We start from the raw sequence: 23,875 nt of genomic DNA, 5'->3' as shown, positions 1-23,875 counted from the left end.
ACTAAAGGTACTGAGATCCCTCGATAAAAGTTACTGGTATTAAGTTAAGCAACACTCGTTATGTTTGGGGAAGGAAACTGCCCACAGTACCTAGGGTGAGCTTCCTAAGGGCTTGTTTTGGTTCCAAGATATAGTGAGACTCTTCTTTCACATCAACAATTGCAGCAAACTCCTTCACCCGAGTGAAGATGCTGTAGAAATCAGCATCACAGAGTGGGAACGGCTAACCCTCAAGCCCACCACCTTGGACTTCAGCAACAAAGCCCGCCCCTTCCTTCGAGTCCCCACGGCCTCAGTTCAGGCCTTCAGTTGTCACAGAATACCACAGCATGCTCTCCCCTGCTTGCTTGGCCTCCACACTGTCACTACTGATTTTAAAATTACCACCCTAGGGGCACCTGGGTGGCTTAGTGGGTTGAGCCTCTGCCTTCGGCTCAGGTCATGATCCCAGCGACCTCAGATAGAGCCCCGCATCGGGCAGCAGGGAGCCTGCTTCCCCCACCCTTTGCCTGCCTCTCTGCCTACTTGTGATCTCCGCCTGTCAAATAAATAAATAAAACCTTTAAAAAATAAAATAAAATTACCACCCTAAGCACAGCACTCTTCTGCCGAATGACATTCGATGGCTCCCTACTACCCGGATGATACAACTTGACACAGTCTGGCCTGCATCTGCCTTTCCGGTGTCGTCCCACCCTCTTTAGAGCAGGCCTGGCCAGGACCTCCTCCATCCGACACACCTCAGTACTGCCCCCAGGCCGAGCAGCAGGGTGGCTGCTTCAGGAGAGCTAATGCCCCTGCACCCTACCTCACCTGGGAGCTCTGCTCTGTATCTTCAAGGCCCCAAAGCCCTTCCTTCCCACAGTCTCACAAGTGTCTGCTGAGACGGCCCTCCCCCCAACAAGCTTAGAGACCTTCATGGGTTGGGACCCTGCTGGATTTCTCCTGTTCTCCCCAGAGCCAGGGACAGAACAAATGCCCAAGATCTGGGGAATGAATGGCATCTCGGGGTAACATACACATCCCCACGTCCTGGGGAGAGTAACAGCTTTCCCCTCAGGTCAGTATCAGCCTGATGAGATTCACATTTCATTCTGTTTCCAAACTGAACACCTTTTACTACCCTCCCCAGGTTCATAAGAAAAACAAGCAAGTCATTATAATCCAAAGGCATTTACTCCATCTACTCTCTCAAACAGAATCACGTGCTAACTTGGATCAAATCTTGCCACTTATTTAAAAGGTGTTAAGTCACTCGGGATTTTGTTTCATGAAAGTGTGTGTGTGTGTGTATACGCGTGCATGCGCGCAAAGCCATTTAATGAGTACTTTTCCAATTTAAAAAAAATCCCAATTCTATATATGGTATTCATAGAAATTGTTAATTCAAAACATATGCCTTTGTACAGAAAAATGAACAGAATAGTTCTCAGACATAAAAAAAGACCACTTAAGAAGATAAACCAGTGTTTCATCTTCTTTCCTCTCCCCCACCCCCCGCCACAAAAACATCTCAGGCCTTTGTGGCTAAGGCTCTGACAGCACACCACACTCACAAGGTCAAGCCCGTATGATTCACAGGAGCCCAGCGGCCCTCTGGCCCCAGTTGGGCACTGCCTGACACCCGAAGACACCATGGATTACCATGCCCCTTGCCCCCCCCCCCAAAATCCCCAAAAATTAAAGTATTTATGCAATTTTTTTTTTTACAAAAAGTCCAAGTAGGAGTATATTTACAGCAGCAGGAGTCCTTAAAAGGTCTTCTCAGCTCTTGTCACAACATTGCTCATAAGCAAAGAAGCCATATAAAGGATATTTTTAATTGAAGAAACTATTTTGTATAGAGTAATGCTCTTAAAATGTAAGGAATTATTATTTTTCTCCTATAAACTGAACTGGTTTTTACTTTTATGCCTCTTTCACACACTGGGCAGTTGTGGAAAGGGGAGTCCAGTTTCATCTTCACATGTGAATCGCCTGAGGCCATACTTCATCTCCCATGAACTAATAAGGAAAATCTGGCACATAATTTTAAATGTGCTGTAAATGCTTTCTTCCATCTTCTTTCATCAGACAAATTTATAAGTCAGAACAAGACAACCATGACTTTGCCCACGAGGCTCGCGCACCGTGAGCGCCTCAGAGCAGCGCTGCGAGAGGCACACGGACTCCTCACTGGCCGCAGGGAGCAGCTCTGCAGAGACGCACGCTTCAGTGGCCTGACACTGTGGTCTCCCATGGGTGAGGGGCGTGCGTGTGTCAGCAGCTGCTGGGCTCAGACTGGGGCTCACAGTGGAGCCTGCACACAGCTGTCCTCTGGTTGGTCCCCGCCACACTCCCCACTATGGCTGCCTCAAAACCCATTGCCTGGCAAGCTCCAGTGCTACTAACCTCATGTGATGCTGACCTCTCTCCACCATGTCAGCTTCCTCAACCGCCTGCCGCAGTGGGCCTCCAGGTGGGCATGGGAAAAAGGCTTAAAGCATAAACTCTCCTGTGGTTGAGGAGCTGATGAGTTCAGAACCCAGCCTGGGAATGTCCAGGTGCGGTGTTTAGGCAACCCAAGCCTGAGGGTTTCCTTACCTCTCTGCTCACACACCCCACTTCCCATCCCCACCAGCACCCAAGTTCCAGACTTTACTACTTCCCACACTCCTGGAGCAGTGCTGCCTGGAAAACGTGAATCATGGGAACACACAGCTCAGCTGACATCTCTCCTCTGTCAGTGTGACTGTGCTAGCCACGATTAACCCTGAAGTCTTCAAAGTCACACTCAACCGCCTCTCCTGTTCAGGCTTCCAATCTGGGTCTTCTCCAGGCGGCCCCTCTGGGGGCTACGCAACCCACACTACTTCCTAACCCCAAACTTGCAGGAACCTCCCCACTGCTGTGCCTCTGCTCAGGCTATGCCTTCCCTTATGTTTCCCTCAACCCATCCACATCCTGGCCACCCTGAAAGTCTGTCCCCGATACCTGCCCCGCCCACAGCCTCTCCTAATCTTGCCCCTGGCTGCCCTTAGCTTTCTGGGACACAGCCCTCTCTCCTCCAATTCCTCCTGAGTGGGGTCCGGGGCTGACCTTCCTCCACCTTGCATTAACTAAAAGCAAGCCACTGCCGCCCTCCTGAACAAGCCCCTGAGACCGTGAGAGTAAGGCTGCGTCTTCTCCATCTTTCTCACCCACAGCTCCCTGACACAGTGCTCCATAAACACTTGCTAAAATGACCTCAAAGGAAGAGGGAAATGTACTGCACAGAACACTTTACTTGGCTACGTAATTCATAATCTGCTGAGATGCCATCTGGTTTTCAACAATCTCAACCACACAGCGAGGTTAGGGGAATCCACTCATCTTGCAGGGACACTCTGAGCTCAGAGGAAAGGAGATACAGGAACAAAGTGATTTAACAAAAGAAGAAGAAGAAGAAGAAGGAGGAGGCCTGGCCAGAGATGGAGGGGTTAGGGCAGAGAAGAGAGACGCTAAGCCAGGGAAAAAGGCAGGAAAGCTAGTGTCCTCCTGCCAGAGGCCCAAATCCAACAACCCCCTAAACAGGGGAACTGGGCTCCAGTCACAAAACACTACCCCACCCAGGTCCCTGACTTGCCCAAATTAGACAAGACAGAATTCTCCACAAAGAAAGTTTAAAAGTCAAAGTAAAAACCCCAAACTGTAGCTGTGCCTTGGATGAAAACCCCACCTTTCCTATAAAGAGCCTTAAGGTGCTTAAGAGTAGATGCAGTAAAAGCCTAGGAAATTTGGAGAGTGTCTTAGTTCATAAAATATTTGCGTAGTGAAGATTTTCTTCAGGAAAGAAGTCTTATTACTTCAAGTCCTCCCTAATCAGAGGAAAAGAAACAAAAGCCATTTCATTTCTCTCCTTTCTTCCTTGAAGCCAGGGTAGCAGCAGGGATAACAACTTTCACAATGAGGCTCCGGAGTATCAAAGTCAGGGGCCTGGCTGGAAAAGATCCCCGAGCCCCTGTCGCCTCCAGGCAGACCACCAGGCTGAGGCAGAGAGGCCCGGGGAGAGGCCGCGTCTGGTTAGCCGGGCCAGTGCTACAATGGCTGTCCGAAATTGGTTTGGGCCCATTAAGGGATCCTTGAGGGAAGGAAAAAATAAACCCCCCCAGTAAATCCAATTTAGCAATCCCAGGCACACTCTGGTAATTGTTATTACTCTCTCTAAGTGCCTCCAAATGATCCGCATATAAAACAAACTCACACCGGAGAGAGGGAGAGAGTGAGTGCACGGGCGGAAAAGCAGGAGGGAGGGGCAGACTCCCGACAGCTCTGGCTCTGGAAACTGCTCTGCTTATCTTCACCACGGGAAAGGCTTAGAGAAACAAGGGAGCCCAGTATCCCCACTGTTGTTCCCTGGCTGCCGGCTGAGGGCTGAGCTCGGCCAGGGCTTGCCGTCAGGCCCCCCCACCCGACAACGGCGTCTCCAAGCCACGTTGAACCCTGCCTGTGCTGCTCTCCATCCCCTCTATCCTACTCCCCCAGTGGGTCATGGCGGGACAAGAGACATCTGGTCCTACCCTGGGGAGGCACAGGATGGTCATGCCTGTTTGCGCCGACTCCCCCAGACCCGAGCAGCTGTCAGTCAATGTGGCCAGCGAGGCGGCAGTGGATCCCATCTGCGGCACACACTCTTCTCCTGCCCATTTATGGGAGGAAGGAGTAACGCCACAGAAAGGCAGCTGCCACTCCTCGCAGGCTCTTGGATCCTGGTAGAAATCACTCTGAACGTGGAGTGAGACATCCAAGTTCATGAGGTTTACCTGCTCCCTAGGAGATACCTTTTAACATCAGGACTCTTACCTCATCTATTAAAGGGTGGCTTTCGGCTAAAGGATTGAAAGGTACAAACACAAGAAGCGCAGGCCCCTTCTTCAGTTCATTGTTCAGCAGGAGGCTCTTGCCGCCGTGTGGCCGCAGCCATCGGAGGAGCGCCTCTCGATTTTCTAAGGCCCACTTATGGATGTTCTCTGCGGTGTAGCTGACCACCTCCCTGGGAAAGACCTGCAGAGGACAACACAGGGAGGGCTGAAGGCAGGGCAGGCTCAAGAGGCCCCGACCACCCCACTGCCGCCCAGGTGCACACAAGACGACTCCAGGCCGTGACCTGCCCCGGCTCCTCCAGTCAGCGTTTCCTCCTAAGTGGCTGCAAAGAGCACGGGCAGCTCAGAGGGGCGACTCTCAGGTCACAGAGCCCTCCAGCTCCCTTCAGCAGACGCCTCAACCAAGGGAGAACTCTCCAGATCTGCTGCTGGCAAAAGTGGCCTCTTCCACCCTGGCCAAGGGGAACTATTACATTTTACTGGGTTCTTACAAAAGAATTATTGTAAAAGGATCAATGAATACCCAAGGGAATGGAAGTTATAAAGTTGAGGATAATTTAGATTGTTACACTGGTTCCTCAAAACTTGGCTCATAATGGTGGGAGAAGATACTCCTTAGGGCAGAGCTTTGTATCTGCATCTTCCAGCCACCTGTACCCCAGTGACTAGAAGAACACCTGTCACACAGCAGAACTCAACAAATACTTGAATGAATCCACGCATGACCTAGAACTTGTACAAAGCCACAGATCACCCTTACGTGTATGGAAGGAAGCAAAGAGACACGTAGATTTTGTGCTCTGTTTAAAGTAGGTCAACATAAAATTATGTTTGGAAATTCCAATATGGCTCACTGGGTTTCAAATGAAACTCCCCCAAAAAAGTGCATTGGATGGTTCCACAAAATGAGATCTTTTATACTCTCCAAAACTGAGAATTAAATTGCCTCGTGACAAGGATGTCCACCGGTTTTATTTGTTAAAATACTGGAATCCCAATAGTATTTCATTTGATAAAAGGAATTCTGGGGCACCTGGGTGGCTCAGTGGGTTAAGTCTCTACCTTGGGCTCAGATCATGATCTCAGGGTCTGGAATTGAGCCCCACATCGGGCTCTCTGCTCAACAGGGAGCCTGCCTTCCCCTCTCTCTGCCTGCCTCTCTGTCCATCTGTGATCTCTCTCTCTGTATCAAATAAATAAAATCTTAAAAAAAAAAACTATTAAAAGGAATTCTGCTAAATCAACCACCAACCTTCAGAACTACAGACCTGAAGCAGTAAGCCCAGTGAGTCTGCCAGGGCCTTTCCCACAGCCCCAGCTTTCTCTCTGTTTTATGCTCCTTCCTCAGTGCCCTCCCCTCTAAACCCATATGATGTATGTTGATTGTGCAGCATGCTACAGGAGGAGGATGGAGGAAAAAGACCAGCAGTGAAAGCAGAGGAAGTAAGAAGCAGCTCAGGGGCACGAGGAGGATGGGCGGGTGGCAGAGAAACCAGCAAAGCAGGGACTCTCAAAGTGGGGACCACAGGAGTTTGAAAAAACAAACTCAGACATCATAAACACATTTCTATTTGGAAAACACAAAAATACATCTGACTGCTGGAGTACAAATGACGTGAAATACAGCATAGCATCTGGGCTCCTAGGGATTTGCAGAAGCCAGGGGGACTGGCAACCAAAGTGGTGCCCCGGAGAGGGCCTAACAGTCCTCCCACAGGCATGAAACTTGCACGTCAAGTCAAGGGGAGCCCAGGTTCAGTGGGCTGGGTACACAGATACTGGTCTTCACTAAACCTATAAGTCACACACACTGTCAGTGACATTAGAGACAGAATATACTTAAAAAAATAAACTCAGTGACAGGATTGAAGCAGCAGCAATATAACAGAGGCAAAGGGCTCCGCGGGGCACAGGTCAGCGCTCAGAAAGAGCTGAGCTGGGGCTGCTTCACTGAAAGCAAATGAAATCAGGGAGCAAAGACAATGGAAAACCAAGGCTCTCTGGGGTGAGAAGCCATCAGCTTCACACTGTGACTTAACAAGAACCTCAAAATCCGTTTCATCAGCTAAGGAGAAGAGCATATCACATGATTACTCCTGATGAATGGTACAGATGAACGAAGAACATCGCCTAATGGAAGTTTCACCTCTGAGAACATTATGCCCAGAGTAACAATTCTCCAACAGAATCATCCTGCGATTTCATCCGAGGAGGAAAACAAACAAGGCTGCACCAAAGTCGAAGAATAAAAACAATCGCTGGATGTTACATCTGAGAGCCCTCTGATGCATGGGTTTGCACACGGGGACGCAGGCTCTAGTGTGAGGTTGCAGGAACTCTCAGTTTGCATATAAAAATCACATACACTTTCCTAGGGAGAGTGCCCATAGATCTTATCCAATTCTCAAAGAAGTCCATGACCTAAACAAGGTTAAGAACCACTGCACTAATATAAATGTGATTTCAAAATACTTACAAGTGATGTGTTGAAATGTCTATGTAAATACACACTTCCAGATTGTACTAAGGATACCAGTTTCGCAAGATGTTTATTTGTGATAACCCCAAATCGTATTGTTCCTAGGTAATCTGAAACAGAAAATTTGCCTTTATTAAAGAAAAAGCCTATGCCTTAAAACAACCACAAAATGCAATGGTCAAGTCTTGATGCACAAATCCCCAGAGCAAAGCTCCTTTTGTTCACCTAGCCTAGGCAGAAAAGGAGGAGCTGGAGAACCCTCCTCCGGGAACAGACCTCACATATCCTCCTGAGTAACAACCCTGACAGCCCCGAACACCGTATCTGCCTACGATGATCTGACCTCATCTCCTGTGACCCCGGGCCCTCTCTCATTTGCCTCACCGTGGAGCCTAGGGGTATGTTGTTCTGTCTGGACACTTCCACCGCTGGCTCCTCACCATTCAGACCTCAGCTCCAGCCCCACCTTCTCCAAGAAGCCTTCCCTGACCACCCCACCCTTAAGGCAAATACTCCGAGGACAAAGTCCATAAGGGGGAACTGGGGCTTCCTCTCCGCTCAAGCACTCTCTCTACCTTTACTCTATTTTTTAACAACACTTATTAGTATCTACATAATCTTGTTGATTTATTTTAATTTTCTTTGGTCCAACTTCCTCTTAACTTCTGTGAAGTTAGAAACCTTATTTATTGCTACTACCCCAGCACCTATCGCAGTGGCCAGGCATCTAAGAGATCAATAAATATTGGTTAAATGAATGAACCTATAATGTACAAAGAACTCACAAAAATTAATAAGAAAAAGAAAAGCAGTTAAAAATGCGCAAACCACAGACAAAAAGTAAAAGGCTAATAATTACATGAAAATACACTCAACCACCCTATTTCAGAAGAAAGCAAATTAAAACAATACCCCTCTTTACCTCAAACTGCCCCCAATTTGAGACACGGGAAATACCAACTATAGGTGACCAGCAGAGAAAGGACGCTCTGACGTGATGCTGGTGGGACATGTAAAGTGACAGCCACTCAGGGGAGCAAGGGGTTGCACGCTCACAGTGAGACGGAGGCCGAGACTGCGGCCCCAAATCCCACCGCGAGTCCGTGCCTGTGTGCCCAAGGTCACCTGTATGGGCAGTCACCAAGAAACACTCTGCAGGTGTTCAAAACAGTAGAGTGGGGCTACTATTTGACATGTGAGGGGACATGACTACTGACACATGTGTACAACTGACACATGTGTACTACTGACACGTGTACTACTGACACATGTGAGGGGAAAAGCACACTAAAGAAAGGTAAAGTGTATCTTTTTATGTTAAAAAAAAGAAAAACAACTCACATCTTATAAAACAACATACTTTTTTTTCCTACAGGCATGTATTTTTAAAAAAAAGTATAAGGACCCTGAAAGGATAATAAAAATAGTTTTGTGTGGGGGATAGAGATCAAAAGTGACCTTATCCTTAAGTCTTTCCCTCACGGAGCAGATGTAGTATGTGTAGCTAAAAACTGATTAAATATCTAGTAATAGAGGCGAGTGGGTAAGATGATATAGGAAACAGTAGCTTCTTTCTTAGCTTCATTCTGTTTTATTAGATGTTAAATAAGATACCGGTTACAGTTTAGATGTAACAAGTTCTATCCAAGTAGCCCAAATATAAACTATGAAGGTACAGAACACACCAAGCTCCCACCTTCGTCCTCCGAGCCCCACTCTGCAGCAGGGGTGTCACCTTGCTCTCGGGGGAGCGGCTGGCGGGGAGGGCGCAGTGTGGCGACCCGACACCACCTTTCATTCAAATCCAACTAGTTTAATAGGACACAAAACCAAAGAAACACAGGAAGGATAAGCTAGAAACAACAGAGACTGGTTACACATGGGGGCAGGGGCAAAGACGGGAGAGGAGAGGAAATGGGGCCGGAAGAACAGGGGTGAGGCAGCCTGACTCTGACTCTCCTCCGGGGACACCTTTTCCTATGGAGGCTCCCAGAGCTTCAGCGATGTTTCACATCCATCACAAACTCACAAACCAAAATCATTAAACCAACCAAGATGTGGGGGAGCCTAATGTGGAATCGCACCACAGAGGAGGGCTGGAGGGGTGCAGAGAAAGAGCTGAGTAACTGGAACAGTATCTTGACTGAGAATAGTAAAACTAAGGACAATGAGAGCCAGATTCTCAGGGCTGGGTGGAAAAAGTTACACATTACAAGAGGAAAGCTACATGCTGGTGTTAGACTGGAATCAGAGGAAATTAATATAAACTTAGGGCTTTTCACGCACATACACACCGATAACAGAAAGACAGCTACTCACCTATGTCTACGTGTGGGTGTAAATACATACATGTCCTGGCTCTACCTGCTCAAGGGGCCTACAAGTCATAACACCTGACACCAACCAGCACACCCAGCACCCTGATCTTGGCTTCTACATGCCTTTCCTCCATAAAAGAAACCAGGGCTCCCTGGAGAAGAGGCTGATTCCAGAGGTGGGGCAAGGGAAGTACAAAAGGAGACGGGCACACCTCAGTGTCACAATAATGGACGGAGCATCTTCAAAGGATATAGGAGCCAACCCAAGATGCTCCTAATGGCAAAAGCTGGAGCTCTTTGAGAAACAAAGTGAACAATGACCAGCCTTCCTGCAAAATGTCAAGATCACGCAAAACATGGGAAGACTACAGAGTTGTCACCAGTCGGAGGAGACTAAGGAAGGAAAAAAAATAACTATATGTGATGTGGGATCCCAGACTGGAACAGAAAAAAAACACATTAGTGAAGACACTGGCAAAATTCAAACAAGGCCTGTGGTTCAGTTAATGATACTGTACGGATGGTAATGTCTTAGTTTTGACCAAAGTACTGTCACCAACGGTTGGTTACACAACATCTTAACACTGGGGGAAGTGAGGTGAAGGAAGAAAACGGAGGAAATCCCTGTCCTATTTCTGCAACTTTTCTACAAGTATAAAATCAGCTCAAAATTTGAATTTTAGAGGCACCTGGGTGGCTCAGTGGTTAAGCCGCTGCCTTCGGCTCGGGTCATGATCCCAGGGTCCTGGGATCGAGCCCCGCATCGGGCGCTCTGCTCAGCAGGGAGCCTGCTTCCTCCTCTCTCTCTCTCTGCCTGCCTCTCTGCCTACTTGCGATCTCTGTCAAATAAATAAATAAAATCTTTAAAAAAAAAAATTTGAATTTTAAAAAACGGTATAACATGTAAGTTCAGATCCCAAAGCTGTCAGAAAAAATAGCAGGACATAATACAGGGTTCGAAGGCACCACTCTCCAGAAGAAGGCTGAATCTTGGTGGACAGCCACCGCTAAAAAGAGAGGAGGAGAAGGAAAAGCAGCCAGTGAGGAAATGCATTTGACAGTTGGCCAATGTCACCAACATGACTTATCAGAGCAGAAAATAAAAAGTGACAGGCTGATCCAAAAGTTGAAAGGGCTCGTTCAAAAACCTGTTTAACTACATTAAGAATGGACAGCCTGCTGCACACAGTGGATTCGAACATGCCCAAACACATCACAATTTTAAAACTTTACTTTTCACATACAGAGGTCGAGATTCACACATCTATTTTAAGTTCCTGCATGTAGCGGAAATCTCGCTAGAAGAAGCCACTTAAATTTGCACTGTCATGTGTACAAGGGGTACTTGAATTAGCAGAGCAAGTTTATACTGTAAGAAAGACACAAAAAATAACACCTCTCACCTCCACATCCAGAACATTCTCTGGTAAGCGGGGCTCCAAGGCTTTCTATGGTAGGGGCCTCTGCCATTTCTAAAATGAATAATTTAATCCTAAAAGTAATAAATCTTCAACATTTTAATTAAGGACTTTGAATTTGTTGAATTAAAAATAAATTTGGGGGACGACTGGGTGGCTCAGTCAGCTAAACATCTGCCTTCAGCCCGGTCATGATCCCCGAGTCCTGGGATTGGGTCCCGCACTGGGCCCCTTGCTCAGCAGGGAGCCTGCTTCTCCCTCTGCCTGCCACTGCCCCTATCTCTGTGCTCTCGCTCTCTCTTCTCTCTGATAAATAAAAATCTTAAAAAAAAAAAAAAAACTAAATAAAAATTAAAATAAATTTAGAATAATGTCTTTCCCCCCTTCCCCACCAAAGTAAGGTCCAACAAAGACATATGTGATCCTGTTCAATTAAATTTTTTTTTTTTTAATCTCAATAAACTCTTGTTAGCCAGGTAACTGGCCAGTTACAAGTGTCTATTCACCATCCAGTGAAAAGAGTTACAAAGACCGCTGCCTAAGGTACCAAGACCAGGAGAGAACCTCAGGGGAAAGGCAGCAGTTATAGCCTGTTTCTGTAGCTGGTCAGACGGGAAACTAACGAGGGCGAGTTGAGCACAGCATGAACACTGGCGTATTGGCCATTTGCTGGAAAAAGTGCTGAGCCCTGGGACCTGGGTCCCTCCACAACACGGCAGTCCACCACATATGTGGCCACCATCTATGCCACCATCTATGCCCGCAGGGCATCACGGCATCACAGCAGAATGTCACTACTTGTGTGCTCTAAATAACAAAGATGCTTGCTCCGATCTTAATCTTATCTACTTTCTGTACTAATGCATAGTTCACCCCTGGCTGTCTTTGAGAGTGAGGTTCTTCTCCACCACTAACCAAAAGCTCCACCCCTGCTTCCCACACTCCCGCTCGGTACCAGAGCTTCTGTTGACTGTCCGTACAGCGCCGTCGCTGTTCACCTCATTGCAACCACCAAAGGCGCATCCAGGATGGAAGAATCTGAAATTCCATCTGGTTTCTACTCAGATGCATCTGGCTCTCTTTCTGGCTCACATCAAGATTTTTCTTTTGGGGCTTTTGCTTAACATTTTAATATCAGACTATTTTATTTTGCTTAAACTTAATTTTTAACATCAAGACTTCAGTTTACTGTTGAGGTATAAAACACACACATACTAAGGCAATATCAACTACCTCTGGGAGGCAAAATGTTAACATTCTCAAACATTCCAGAAAGAGTAACAATAGTTTCTCTGGTTAGGAAGGAGAACAGATTTTCAACTGTAGGGCGCCTGGGCGGCTGAGTATGTAACTCTTGATTTAGGATGAGGTGAAGAGATGGAGCCCTGAGTGGGGTTCCACATTCAGCATGGAGTCTGCTTAAAAATCTGTCTCTCCAGGCGCCTGGGTGGCTCAATGGGTTAAGCCTCTGCCTTCGGCTCAGGTCATGACCTCAGCATCGTGGGATTGAGTCCTGCATCGGGTTCTCTGCTCAGCAGAGAGCCTGCCTGTTCCCCCCCTCTCTCTGCCTACTTGTGATCTCTGTGTGTCAAATAAATAAATAAAATCTTTAAAAAAAAAAAAAGAATCAGTCTCTCCCTCTGCCCCTCCCCCTGACCTGGCTCGCACATGTGCGCACACACTCTCCCCTGCTCTCCCCCTCTCAAAAACAAAAAAACCCCAAAATACCCAATAATAATGATAATAATAAAAATAATAAATTTGCCTGAAGCAAAATTACACAACTCACACTCACCACCTAACATATAACCAGGAACACAATCTGAAACCATTTAACTCAGGGATGTGTGTGCAGGAGACTCAGTAGCTCAAGAAAAAATTGCTTTACCCTGGAACACTTGAATAATGAAGCCTATGTCAGTAGCTGCACGGGCCTATATGGTAGCCACCAGCAACATATAGCTAATGAGCACTGTTAATGTGAGGGGGGGGTGGTACGCCTGGGTGGCTCAGTCCTTAAGCATCTGCCTTTGGCTCAGGTCCTGATCCCAGGGTCCTGGGATCGAGTCCCACATCAGGTGCTCTGCTCTGTGGGGAGCCTGCTTCCCCCTCTCCCACTCCCCATGCTTGTTCCCTCTCTCACTGTTGTCTCTGTCAAATAAATAAATAAAACTTATAAAAAACAAAAAAGTGTGTCGCCTCCTCTCCTTCAGAAAGGAAAAGGTGGGTCCCTAGACCTTGTGCCTCTAAGTATAAACTGCTGAGCTTCCGAAATTAATTCTCTCTCAGAGTCCTGAAGCTAACAGCACTCGGTATACTGCAAAGTAAGACGGCCAAGGATATACTGAAAGAATGATGAGAAATGGTGCAGCTGAGCAGTGTGGAAATTTTTATAACAGAACTAGCCATGTGCTAGCCAGGAGACATCCGTGTGAGCTAATCTCTCAAAAACCAGGGAACAAAAATAAAAATCAGGTCAAGAAAAATACTCATGGGGCGCCTGGGTGGCTCAGTGGGTTAAGCCTCTGCCTTCGGCTCAGGTCATGATCTCAGAGTCCTGAGATGGAGCCCCACATCGGGCTCTCTGCTCAGCAGGGAGCCTGCTTCCTCCTCTCTCTCTGCCTGCCTCTGCCTGCTTGTGATCTCCGTTTGTCAAATAAATACAATCTTTAAAAAAAAAAAAAGAAAAAGAAAAATACTCATGAAGAGAACTGCTAATAAAAAGCATGATACTTGTGCTTGCTTCGGCAGCACATATACTAAAAAAAAAAGCATGATACTTCAAAACTAAATACCACTGGGTTAAGTCATGTGGCTTCTAATCAGCATGGCTAAGAAGCCCCGGACGCCCTGGGAAAACGTCTTTCACTTCTTTACCCTGGGAAGTAGTGACATTTCCAAAAAGCAAACCTGCATCGTGGCACCCTCCTGAAAACAATCCTCATTTTACTCTATACTCTGCCATTTTTACGAACTTCTGCTTTCCCGCTCTTCTTTCCTAAGTTTTAGACAAGGCAGAAAAAGGGAAACAACACGATTCCACAAAAAGGGTAACCATCCCATGGTACTTAGCATTACGCAGTGATTCGTAATTCTTTAGTGGATGACTTCCCACATTTCCAATACTAAATACATTCACCCAGATAAAAAAAAACCTTCAAAGAAACGTAACAGACCACAGAAATGTCTGTTTCCAACACACGAACTATAGCAATTACTTGCATTTTGTTACCAGAACTGTGACTCTGAGGTTTGTGTATTTTCAAAATTCTTAATATAAAGCACAAAGCAATTATCCAGAGACTTTTCTGGCATTTGGGCACCACAGAGACAACATGCACATTCTGGTCCCGGCCACAACACTGCTAAATGCTAAGGAAACACGGAATTCCTTCACTAGGACTTTTAATTTCTTGTGAATCAGGGAGGAGAGAAATGTAGTTCCATACATCATTTAGGGGAACACAAACCACAGAGCTAACCATGCACGGTCACTACACCCACACGACTGCAAATCCCTCACACTCCCCGCCATTTCACCGAAGCACAGTATGAAAATGATCAAGTACTTCTCTTGTGTGTATTTCGATGAAAATTTTTTTTTGTTTTTACACCTTCACGGAAGGAAAGACTTCAGCAAAGAAACCCCTCCGTTTATAAATCCCTCCTGCATCCCCATTTAAGGCTGTTCTTAAGGTCTAGCACAAAGGTAACACGCTCTTTTTTTTTTTTTCTTGCAAACAACCCTTAACAAATATAAAAGCAATTCTCAGCTCCCAGGCCTATAAAAATAAGCCAAGGACCAGTGCATTTTCAAACTGAAGTGTCTTTTAGAGGCGACCAGAGCACAGCTCCCTTATCTTCCAGAGAGAGAACCCGAAGACCAGCTGGAAAGGGTCATGGGTGGACCATGGTCACACAGGACACCAGCTACTAAAATGACTTATTAAGGGACTCAGTCCTGGCCTATGGGAACTTCCTGTGAGGAAGATACTAATGAAGTTCAGGGGGAAATAAGAAAACAATGCTAGTTGCTAAGTGGGGCCATGGCCACCTCGTGCAGCAGGAGCTCCAGGAAAGGACCAGTGGCATGGAAATCTCCATCTGACATCCGTAATGTGCCAGACATTATATTAGCGGCGCAATATTTATAAACTGGAAAATTAGGGAAGTGGATATTAACTAGGTAAAGGCAATCTAGTTAAAGCAATATCATGGGCAAAGGCCAGGAGGCAGGAATGACCACGCCGTCCCCTGCCCCACATCCGTGGAGAACACAGCAGTAAACGGGAGAAACCTGGTCCTGGGTTCCTATCCCAGCTCCTCATTTGCTGGTATGGGACTGCATTCGTCTGCTACCTCTGCTGTCACAAATTACCACAAATTTAGTAGATTAAAAGAGCTACGTTTATCTCTCAGTTCTGGAGGTCATAAATCCAAAACGGGCCTCAGTGGACTAAAATCAAGGTGTCCATAGGGCATGTTCCCTCTGGAGGCCTCTGGGGAGAATCCATCTCCACAGGCAGCCAGCGCTCTCTGGCTTGGGGCCCCCTCCACCGTCAAAGACAGCAAGGGCTGGACAAGTCCTTCTCAAATTGTGTCTCTCTGACACTGTTCTTTGCCTCTTGATTCCAATTTTAAGGATCCGCCCGATGACACCGGGACCACTCAGATAATCCAGGATGATCTCCCGTTCTCAAAGTCAGCTGATTAGCAACGCAATTCGTCACACAATCTCAACTGTCCCTAACCATGTGATGTACTATATTCATAGGTTCTGGTGATTAGAACACGGGCATCTCTGGGGAGCCACCCCAGTGACCTCGAGCCAGTTAACAGCCTCCTCACAGCCTGTTTTCTCACCAGAGACAGTCACAAGGCCATACTCACAGTTCTACTTCGAAGAGGGAAGACTGGATCATGCAGATAAAGGGCCTGACTCCCAGAAAGGCTCAGCCTAGTATCAGCTTACCATACTCAGCTTTACATAAAAAGTGGCCAAGTAGAGACCAGAACTGGGTTTGGTGCGGAGTTGTTTCACTATAAGCTTGTGACTTTATTATAGAAGGTGATCCCTGAGAATTTTTAAAGATTTTAATGTTTTTGGTTCTTTGCCTAGAGTCTTATAGCTTCAAAAACATCAAACGCGCAAACCAAAAACCCTTAAGAAAGAGGACACACACACACACACACAGACCCTAAAAAGGACAATCCTCCAAAGGTAGAAAATATCACAAAACAGAAAGTGAAGATAGCATTATTTTTAAAATTCACAGGTTCAAGGAATCAAAATATCTATAAATGGTTAAATTTGATTCTGAGCTTCCTGCATACCTTTAGCTTTCCCCATCCCTTCTTATCTTCTCTCTAGTTCCTTGCACTTACCTGAAGGCTAACACCTCATTCTCCTGGGAAACCCTCCCCAGGCCAGCACCATCTCCTCTGAGCGGCAGTGATCTCAGTGATCTAATGTTAATGACCCGCTTCCACACTCCAACAACCTGGCCTAAACCGGTCCCCAGACTTGCCTGTAGGCAAGCTTACCTGTCTGCCATCCTATCTGGTGGTATTACATGTTGGGGAACTAGTTTTATTCAAAGTTGGAGCACACAGTAGATCTTCAAATGTCTGTTCAATCAGTAAGTCATGCTTCTGACTCTAACCTGAAGTGGGGGGTGGGAGGGGGTGCCTTTGGCCTTAATTTTTCTCTAGCAGCATTTACAAGGCTTAAGAGGTAAGTCATAAGGGGAATAAAAACATCTCCTCTGAAACATGGGGACATCCTTCCTGTAACAACAGCAACATCACAAAGAAGTCAGTTTTGGGCACAGGAACAAAAAGCATGGAATTTCTAACATACTTACTCTAATGTGTACTAATTAGTCCCCAGAGGGCCTCAGAACTCAAAGAGACAGCTAGGAAAAGGTTTTCCTCTACAAGTACAGTGACAATGAATGTGATTATCCAAGAAAAACAAGTAATCCTGAAACCTGCTTCATTAACGGAGAACTGTTAAACCCAATGCCTAATCCAAACTCTCAAGAATTAGACCCAGGAACTCAGGAAAAAAACCAAATATCAGAATGAACCTTACTTAACTAAGAAATCAGTCCCCTGTTTTCTCAGTACCTTTAAAAATGTCTGTCACTTACAGAATAAGAAAATCCTCCCCTCTGGACTTCTTGATATTATATAAAAGTTCACAAGCTAACAGAAAAGCGCTCCAGGAAAAGCTTTATTCATGAATAAGGATATGGAAGAGAGTGCTCTGTATGCACCCGGACTCAATTCTACCAGGAAAGCACAGCTCTGTCGGACGCCACCTAGCAGAGTAGGCGACCCTAGACTGGAATTAGCGGTTCCTCCACTAATAAATTCCTCTTTTAAAAAATTCACTATTGGATGCGTGGGTGGCTCAGTGAGTTAAGCTTCTGCCTTGGACTCAGGGTCCTGGGATTGAGCCCCACATCCGGTTCTCTGCTCAGCAGGGAGCCTGCTTCCCCCCTCTTTCTCTCTGCCTGCCTCTCTGCCTCCTTGTGGTGTGTGTGTGTGTGTGTGTGTGTGTGTGTGAAATAAAGAAATAAAATCTTTTAAAAAATTTTTTTAAATAAAATTAAAAACTCATTACAACTGTAGTTCCCAAAGGGTGTTCCTTAGAAAACTAATGCCACAAGGATCCATAGTCAACTGAGTTTAGGAATTCCTAACAGTGGCAGAAGTAGAAATGGCATCCTTAGTTAATGGTTTAGTGTATTTTCAAAGTTAACATTTAAGTACCATGTAAATTTCAGTTCAGCTCATTAGGATTCCAGTGTCAGGGGACAGTGAAACGCCAGCAGAAAGGCAGAGAAAGAAGAGTGCATTAGGCAGGGGCCCACGCCTGCTCCTGTCGTGAGCAAAGCCTACACTCTGGTCTCAGGAACCAGCAAGGCCAGGCAACAGAAGTGGTGGTGGGAAGGAATCCAAGGCGACTTAACATCTCACTGCTCCAATTGCCCTCACTTGAGCAATTTCAAGGTCAAGTGCCTTTATTATAGTCATTCATTCAACCTTTTAGCTACAACAGTGGTCAAGCAGGGTGTTGAAGCTGGAGGAGCAGGAGGATAAAACCTGGGCCTCAAGGCACTCAATCAAAATATTATCTGAACAAAGCAGCTCATATCCTGGTGGGAAAGGTATACAGTCATTTCCATAGTGAGAACACCATGCCACAGGAACAGAAAGTACAAGCAAAGGAAGGCCTGTGTCCACTGGTTGGTCAGGTTATACAATACCTAGTGTAGAATTCTTTAAGGAAACATACATGATACTTAAAGTGCTTTCAGCCAAGCGGCTTTCTAACTGAGCTGCTACGGACATGAAGACTATTACTTTATTCACAAAGTATCGTATAGAGGATGTAGCTATATAAAATAATCACTGACTCTTCTCTCCATCACCTTCAATCTTACACAAACTCACACAAAGAAGAGTTCAATATTTTCTTCAAGTTTATAGCTCCTGTCCTTGGTACACAAAGGGTGCACACTAGGCAATGCCATCTCCCAGACCACGGCTTCCCTCACTAGCCAGCACTCTGTCCTTCCTGTAGGCCAAAGGAAAAAAAAAGACTGAAATTGGTTGCAAATTTTCTCTTTTCAAAAAATCACTACAGGGACGCCTGGGTGGCTCAGTTGGTTAAGCAGCTGCCTTCAGCTCAGGTCATGATCCCAGCGCCCTGGGATCGAGTCCCACATCAGGCTCCTTGCTCAGCAGGGAGCCTGCTTCTCCCTCTGCCTCTGCCTGCCATTCTGTCTGCCTGTGCTTGCTCTCTCCCCCTCTCTCTCTCTGATAAATAAATAAAATCTTAAAAAAAAAAAAAAATCACTACATCAGGGGTCCCTGGGAGGCTCCGAAGGTTAAGCCTCTGCCTTCAGCTCAGGTCAAGATCCTGAGGTCCTGGGATCGAGCCCCGCATCAGGCTCCCTCCTCAGCAGGGAGTCTGCTTCTCCCTCTCCCTTCTTCCCCTGCTGGAGGGCACTCTTTCTCTCTAATAAACAAAAAATCTTTTTTAAAAAAGTCACTGAATCGCAGCGAAATATAACAACATTTTACCAGAACACGTTTATAGCAAATAATGAAATAAGCATAAGATGGAAAAAAATCCAGTAAGCAACTTAAAAACACTGACACCTCTACCAAATTTTCTTTAGGAAAAAAAGAAAGCCTGTCTGCCAAGATCAAAAGTGGAAAGGTTCAAAGATGCTTTGCAGTCTGGGGAGAGGGGAGAACTCCAAGAGACTGGTTTCCCTCCCAATCCTGAAACACACACAGACTGCTGGCCCACAATTAATCATTCAGCACTTCAAATGATCAAACATTAATGAGGAATGTGTAAGACCTATTATAAAAAATTAAAAGGTCTGAATAAATGAATAATCCTGCTGCAATCCTAGAAAGGGAGGCGAAATGTTAGGAAGACATCCATCACCTCTAAGTCAATATATACCTTTAATACAATTGCTACCAAAACCAGCCAAGTGATATAAAAGAGGATTCCATAGGACACAAGACTTAGGGGAGGCAAAGTTCAGACTTTACCAGGTAATAACTTACAAAGCAAGAAATGAAATTATATTTACTCATACAAAAAAAGGTATCTAGACCAAAAGAAAACATAGAAACAATCCCGCTTAGGGACGCCTGGGTGGCTCAGTTGGTTAAGCGGCTGCTCAGGTCATGATCCCAGTGTCCTGGGATCGAGTCCCACATCGGGCTCCTTGCTCCGCGGGGAGCCTGCTTCTCCCTCTGACTCTTCCTTCCACTCTGTCTGCCTGTGCTTGCTCTCATTCACTCTCTCGCTAACAAATAAATAAATAAAATCTTAAAAAAAAAAAAAAAGAAAAGAAAAGAAACAATCCCGCTTACATGTAAACTATTTTGAGATAAAACCAGGCATCATCAAGATGAGGGAACATGGAAGCATTATTTTGTAAATGGTGCTGATTAGCCAATAAGAAGGGGAGGAAAAAACTACTGTGCTCTGTATGTGAAAAAAGCCAGAGGAAATCCAGGTAGCATGAAGTGCTAAACAATTTTTAAAAATTAAAAAATGAACTAATTAGTGATCAGATTTTTAGGGGGAAAAGAAAAGAAATCAAGAAAAAGAACCACAGGGCGCCTGGGTGGCTCAGTGGGTTAAGCCGCTGCCTTCGGCTCAGGTCATGATCTCAGGGTCCTGGGATCGAGTCCCGCATCGGGCTCTCTGCTCAGCAGGGAGCCTGCTTCCTCCTCTCTCTCTCTCTCTCTCTGCCTACCTGTAATCTCTCTCTGTCAAATAAATAAATAAAATCTTTAAAAAAAAAAAAAGAAAAAGAACCACAGATTAAACTACATGAAAATACAGAAGTGCTATATAACAAACGGTGACAGTAACACAGTTAGGAAAACAGTGGACAGAAATACGACAAAGCAGCACCGCCCGTATCACCCCCGTCAACGGACAAATCAGCACCAAGACTGCGATCAAGGGGCAAAGGACCCAGATAACTGAGATGAAAGGCAAGAATTAAAACCACAAAAAGAGAAAGCAGTCAGTATTAAGTCCTCAGGCAGAAAGCCAATCTTCCATACGATAATGTGTAAAAGTTATCAAATGTTATAGAGACAGTCTTGAGAGGGACAAAGTACCATGGAACCAGATCAGAGAACTGAACTCACGCATTTCTGAGGCAGGCATGGACCCTCTTAGCACACTCCCCACACCCAGACATGGGTCAGTACATTCACGTCAGTACATTCTCAGAAGACTTGTCCACTGAGGCCAGCTAGCTTTAAGACAAATGTCAGAGACTGTCCTGGCTATTTCTAAGACAATTTTAAAAAATTAAGGCAAAGGAAAGAGGCTCATTTTGTAAACACTTGTGTCATGCTGAACCAGGCCATGTGTCATGCTGAACCAGGCCATCTGCTTTCTCCAACAGACCAAGCACTTCTCCAGGTAAGCTCTGATAAGCCATTGTTAAATGAGGCAAATGTGTCTTAGGCCTCAATTTGTTGCACAAAATCTAAACACAACCCTGACCTATAATTTGCATTCCAAACTATAACATTAAAAAAAAAAAAAAGGTGTGCACACGCTTCTCTTACCAAACATCTACTATTCACAAGTAAAATACTGTCTGACTTCTGGGTATGAGAAAGGAAAGTTGGGGGGGGACCAGATGCTCAAAGCAAGATTTTAGTGCACATATGTATGGAAAGTCATCATTCTACACTTGTCTTTTTCCTCTAAAAGTGCTTCATTAAATTTAAGTGAGAATTTACCCACAAAAATGAAGTGAAAAATGATGAATCAGAATGAATCTCAGCTCTTGCAAAGTTCATAAACAGAAGGATTTTACCAGGCCCCACTAGAGTCACAAGCTAGGGAAGAAGTGTAGTTAAGGTAATCAGAGACTAGATTTATTCTGACAAGAAACTGCCGGGGATGATTTGTCAGTATTAGGGATTTGACCAGAGAGGTTCACTTTGTTCTTTCAAATACTTTTTACCCATTTATCACCTTCCCTTGCTTAAAAAAAGAAAAGAAAAAACAGGGGAGAAAAGATTACTATCTTATACTTGGAAAAGTTCTTCCGAAAAAGAAGTGAAATTTTGGAAGCTTCTGAATGAAAATGTAATTTGTGAAGAATCACTAGCACACAATACAAGCTAACTGGATGATAAAACATCCTTCCACCATCCCGAAGTGTCCTCTGCAACTCAAGAACTTGAATGCTACCATCAGGTCCATGAGTGAGTGACTGCGGACTGGCCTTTCACGCACAGTGTTCACTTGAAATCTCTGAGGGGGCTTTCATTTCTAAGAACATTTCTGAGTATCAGCTGCTTAAGCTTTTTTATGCTGGCAGTATGCTGCTTTCAAAATCCAAACTTTAAGTCTTCTTAGTCACCTGAATCTGGGCAGCTCAGAGTCTTTCAGGTGGACAGACACATACTTATGTGACAGCTTGATTTCCTCTCACGATGTCCCCAAGGTGAAAAACACAAACGCAGTAGATCCTCTATCTATATAACCCTAAAACAGGGTCTATCTCAAAACGGCCAGTCATATGATTGTTTGATTGTACTAATATACTACTCTAATCCTCCTCCCCGCAAAATAATGGAAGCAATCTAATACCCAGTAATAGAAGGACAGTTATGTATTTTTGGTTGATCTACTGGGGAAAAGATGACACAGCCATCAATCTGATCGCTCACTTGGCAAAGAGTGACTGAACCCTGCTATGCGCCAGACGCTGGGGAAAGAGCATTTTACGGAAGACACACAGGCCCCACGCTCAGAAACCGCACAGTCTGAGGAAGAAGACAGACATCAAAACAAATCTCATAACTTCATACATAAATACAAAGTATGTTAAGTGCTATGAATGAGAACTGATAAGATACCCAACTGAGATCAGGGCAAACTGTAGAAGTGGTATCTGACTGGACCCTGTAGGATGAATCAGGGTCTGACAGGTGGAGAGCTGGACCCTAGAGGATGGGGAGAACAGACCCTAATGTGAGGAAGAAGGGGCAAGAGGGGACACCAGCTGAGCATCCACTGGTCTAGTCCAAGGGCGAGGGAAGGGACCTGGAGCAGCGCAGTAACAGAAGACACAGACAAGCGAGCAGATGAAAGCGTATCCAACAGAAAACTGACAGGAGGTCATGACTGGTACAAAGAACATGGAACAACATGAAAAGATGGGCAGGACACAACGTTTCATTTAAAAAGTAGGGACCTCAAATAATTCATGATTCAGTTAGGTATAAATAAATAAAATTTTAAAAATTATATATATATATATATATATATGCTATATAATATATATATATGCTTATGCTGTAATGTAACATGACTCTTACACTTGTAAAACTACTTCCCAAAGGAAATGTATTCCTAAATTATGGTATACCCAACTGGTAACATAACCACTAAAAACTCTGACCACAACTTGTATGTATACACTCAAAAAAGAGATCATGGCATATTAAATTTTCAGGTATAAAATACATATTTGCAGACACAGAATGATCAAGCTACAGTTTAAAAAGCTAAACATCTTAGAAAATTGTATTTGAGACGGCATAGTGTTTTGTTTGCCAATACAACACAAAACAGTGTATTTTATATACATACGGAGAAAAAGAATCGGGACAATTAAAATATGGAATCATAAGGGTAACACACACAGAAGAAGGTAACGATATACACACATCTACCGCAAGTACTCGTGTCTGGATAGGAACCACGCTTACCTTTCTTTAGCGAGTGCAGAGCTGAAGTGAAGAAGGTCAGGTAACCAGGAGGCTGGGGCGAGCCACTGAACTCAAAGTAGCCGAGGACTCCAGGCTGCGGGAACAAGAGCAGAATGAGGTGACTGAGGGACCAGCGGCCACTGTGTCACAGGAATATTTTAAATCGGGACATGCCATTATTATTATTTGGCAACTGCAATTCGTTGTGTTTCATTTTTTAAGAAGCCTAACCACATGAACAAAATTGCAGGACAGGACTGAGCTTTCCCTCCATCTAGACAACCTGCAGGGTAATGGAGGGAGACACAGAGCATTTAGAGATGCACTGAGAGCTGAAACTTCCTTCTCCCTAAGTGGGTCTCTCCACCCTCAGAGCACCTCCACCCTAGTTCTCCTAGGTCCCTGACTAGAAACCTCACCGTCAAGTTCAAGTACTCACGCCTTTTATCTAATTGTCTCCAGGTAAATGAAATCAGTGATTTCAATTTTACAAAAGGTTTCTTCGTAACCTTTCTCAGATTTCTTCCTCAA

The 23,875-nt window shown here is 45.2% G+C and overlaps 1 protein-coding gene across 4 annotated transcripts in view; it reads right to left on the bottom strand.

Moving 5' to 3' along the window:
• The window catches only part of TXNDC11 (thioredoxin domain containing 11), a 60,624-nt gene that overhangs the window by 13,114 nt on the left and 23,635 nt on the right, over positions 1-23,875 (bottom strand). For 2 of the 4 annotated variants that reach the window (XM_045072149.1, XM_013055139.2), the window contains 3 exons: positions 23,345-23,438; positions 7,318-7,430; positions 4,822-5,022 (listed from right to left, as the gene is read on the bottom strand). In XM_045072149.1, coding sequence (XP_044928084.1) covers positions 4,822-5,022; positions 7,318-7,430; positions 23,345-23,438 — 408 coding nt within the window. Of the gene's footprint in view, positions 1-4,821; positions 5,023-7,317; positions 7,431-23,344; positions 23,439-23,875 lie in introns of those variants that run through there. The other 2 variants (XM_045072150.1, XM_045072151.1) reach the window with 2 other exon arrangements.

Source organism: Mustela putorius, unplaced genomic scaffold, assembly GCF_011764305.1.
Source record: "Mustela putorius furo isolate JIRA1106 unplaced genomic scaffold, ASM1176430v1.1 tig00004007_pilon_pilon_pilon, whole genome shotgun sequence".
Lineage (NCBI taxonomy): Eukaryota > Metazoa > Chordata > Mammalia > Carnivora > Mustelidae > Mustela > Mustela putorius.
This window is presented reverse-complemented; position numbering and strand designations above follow the sequence as displayed.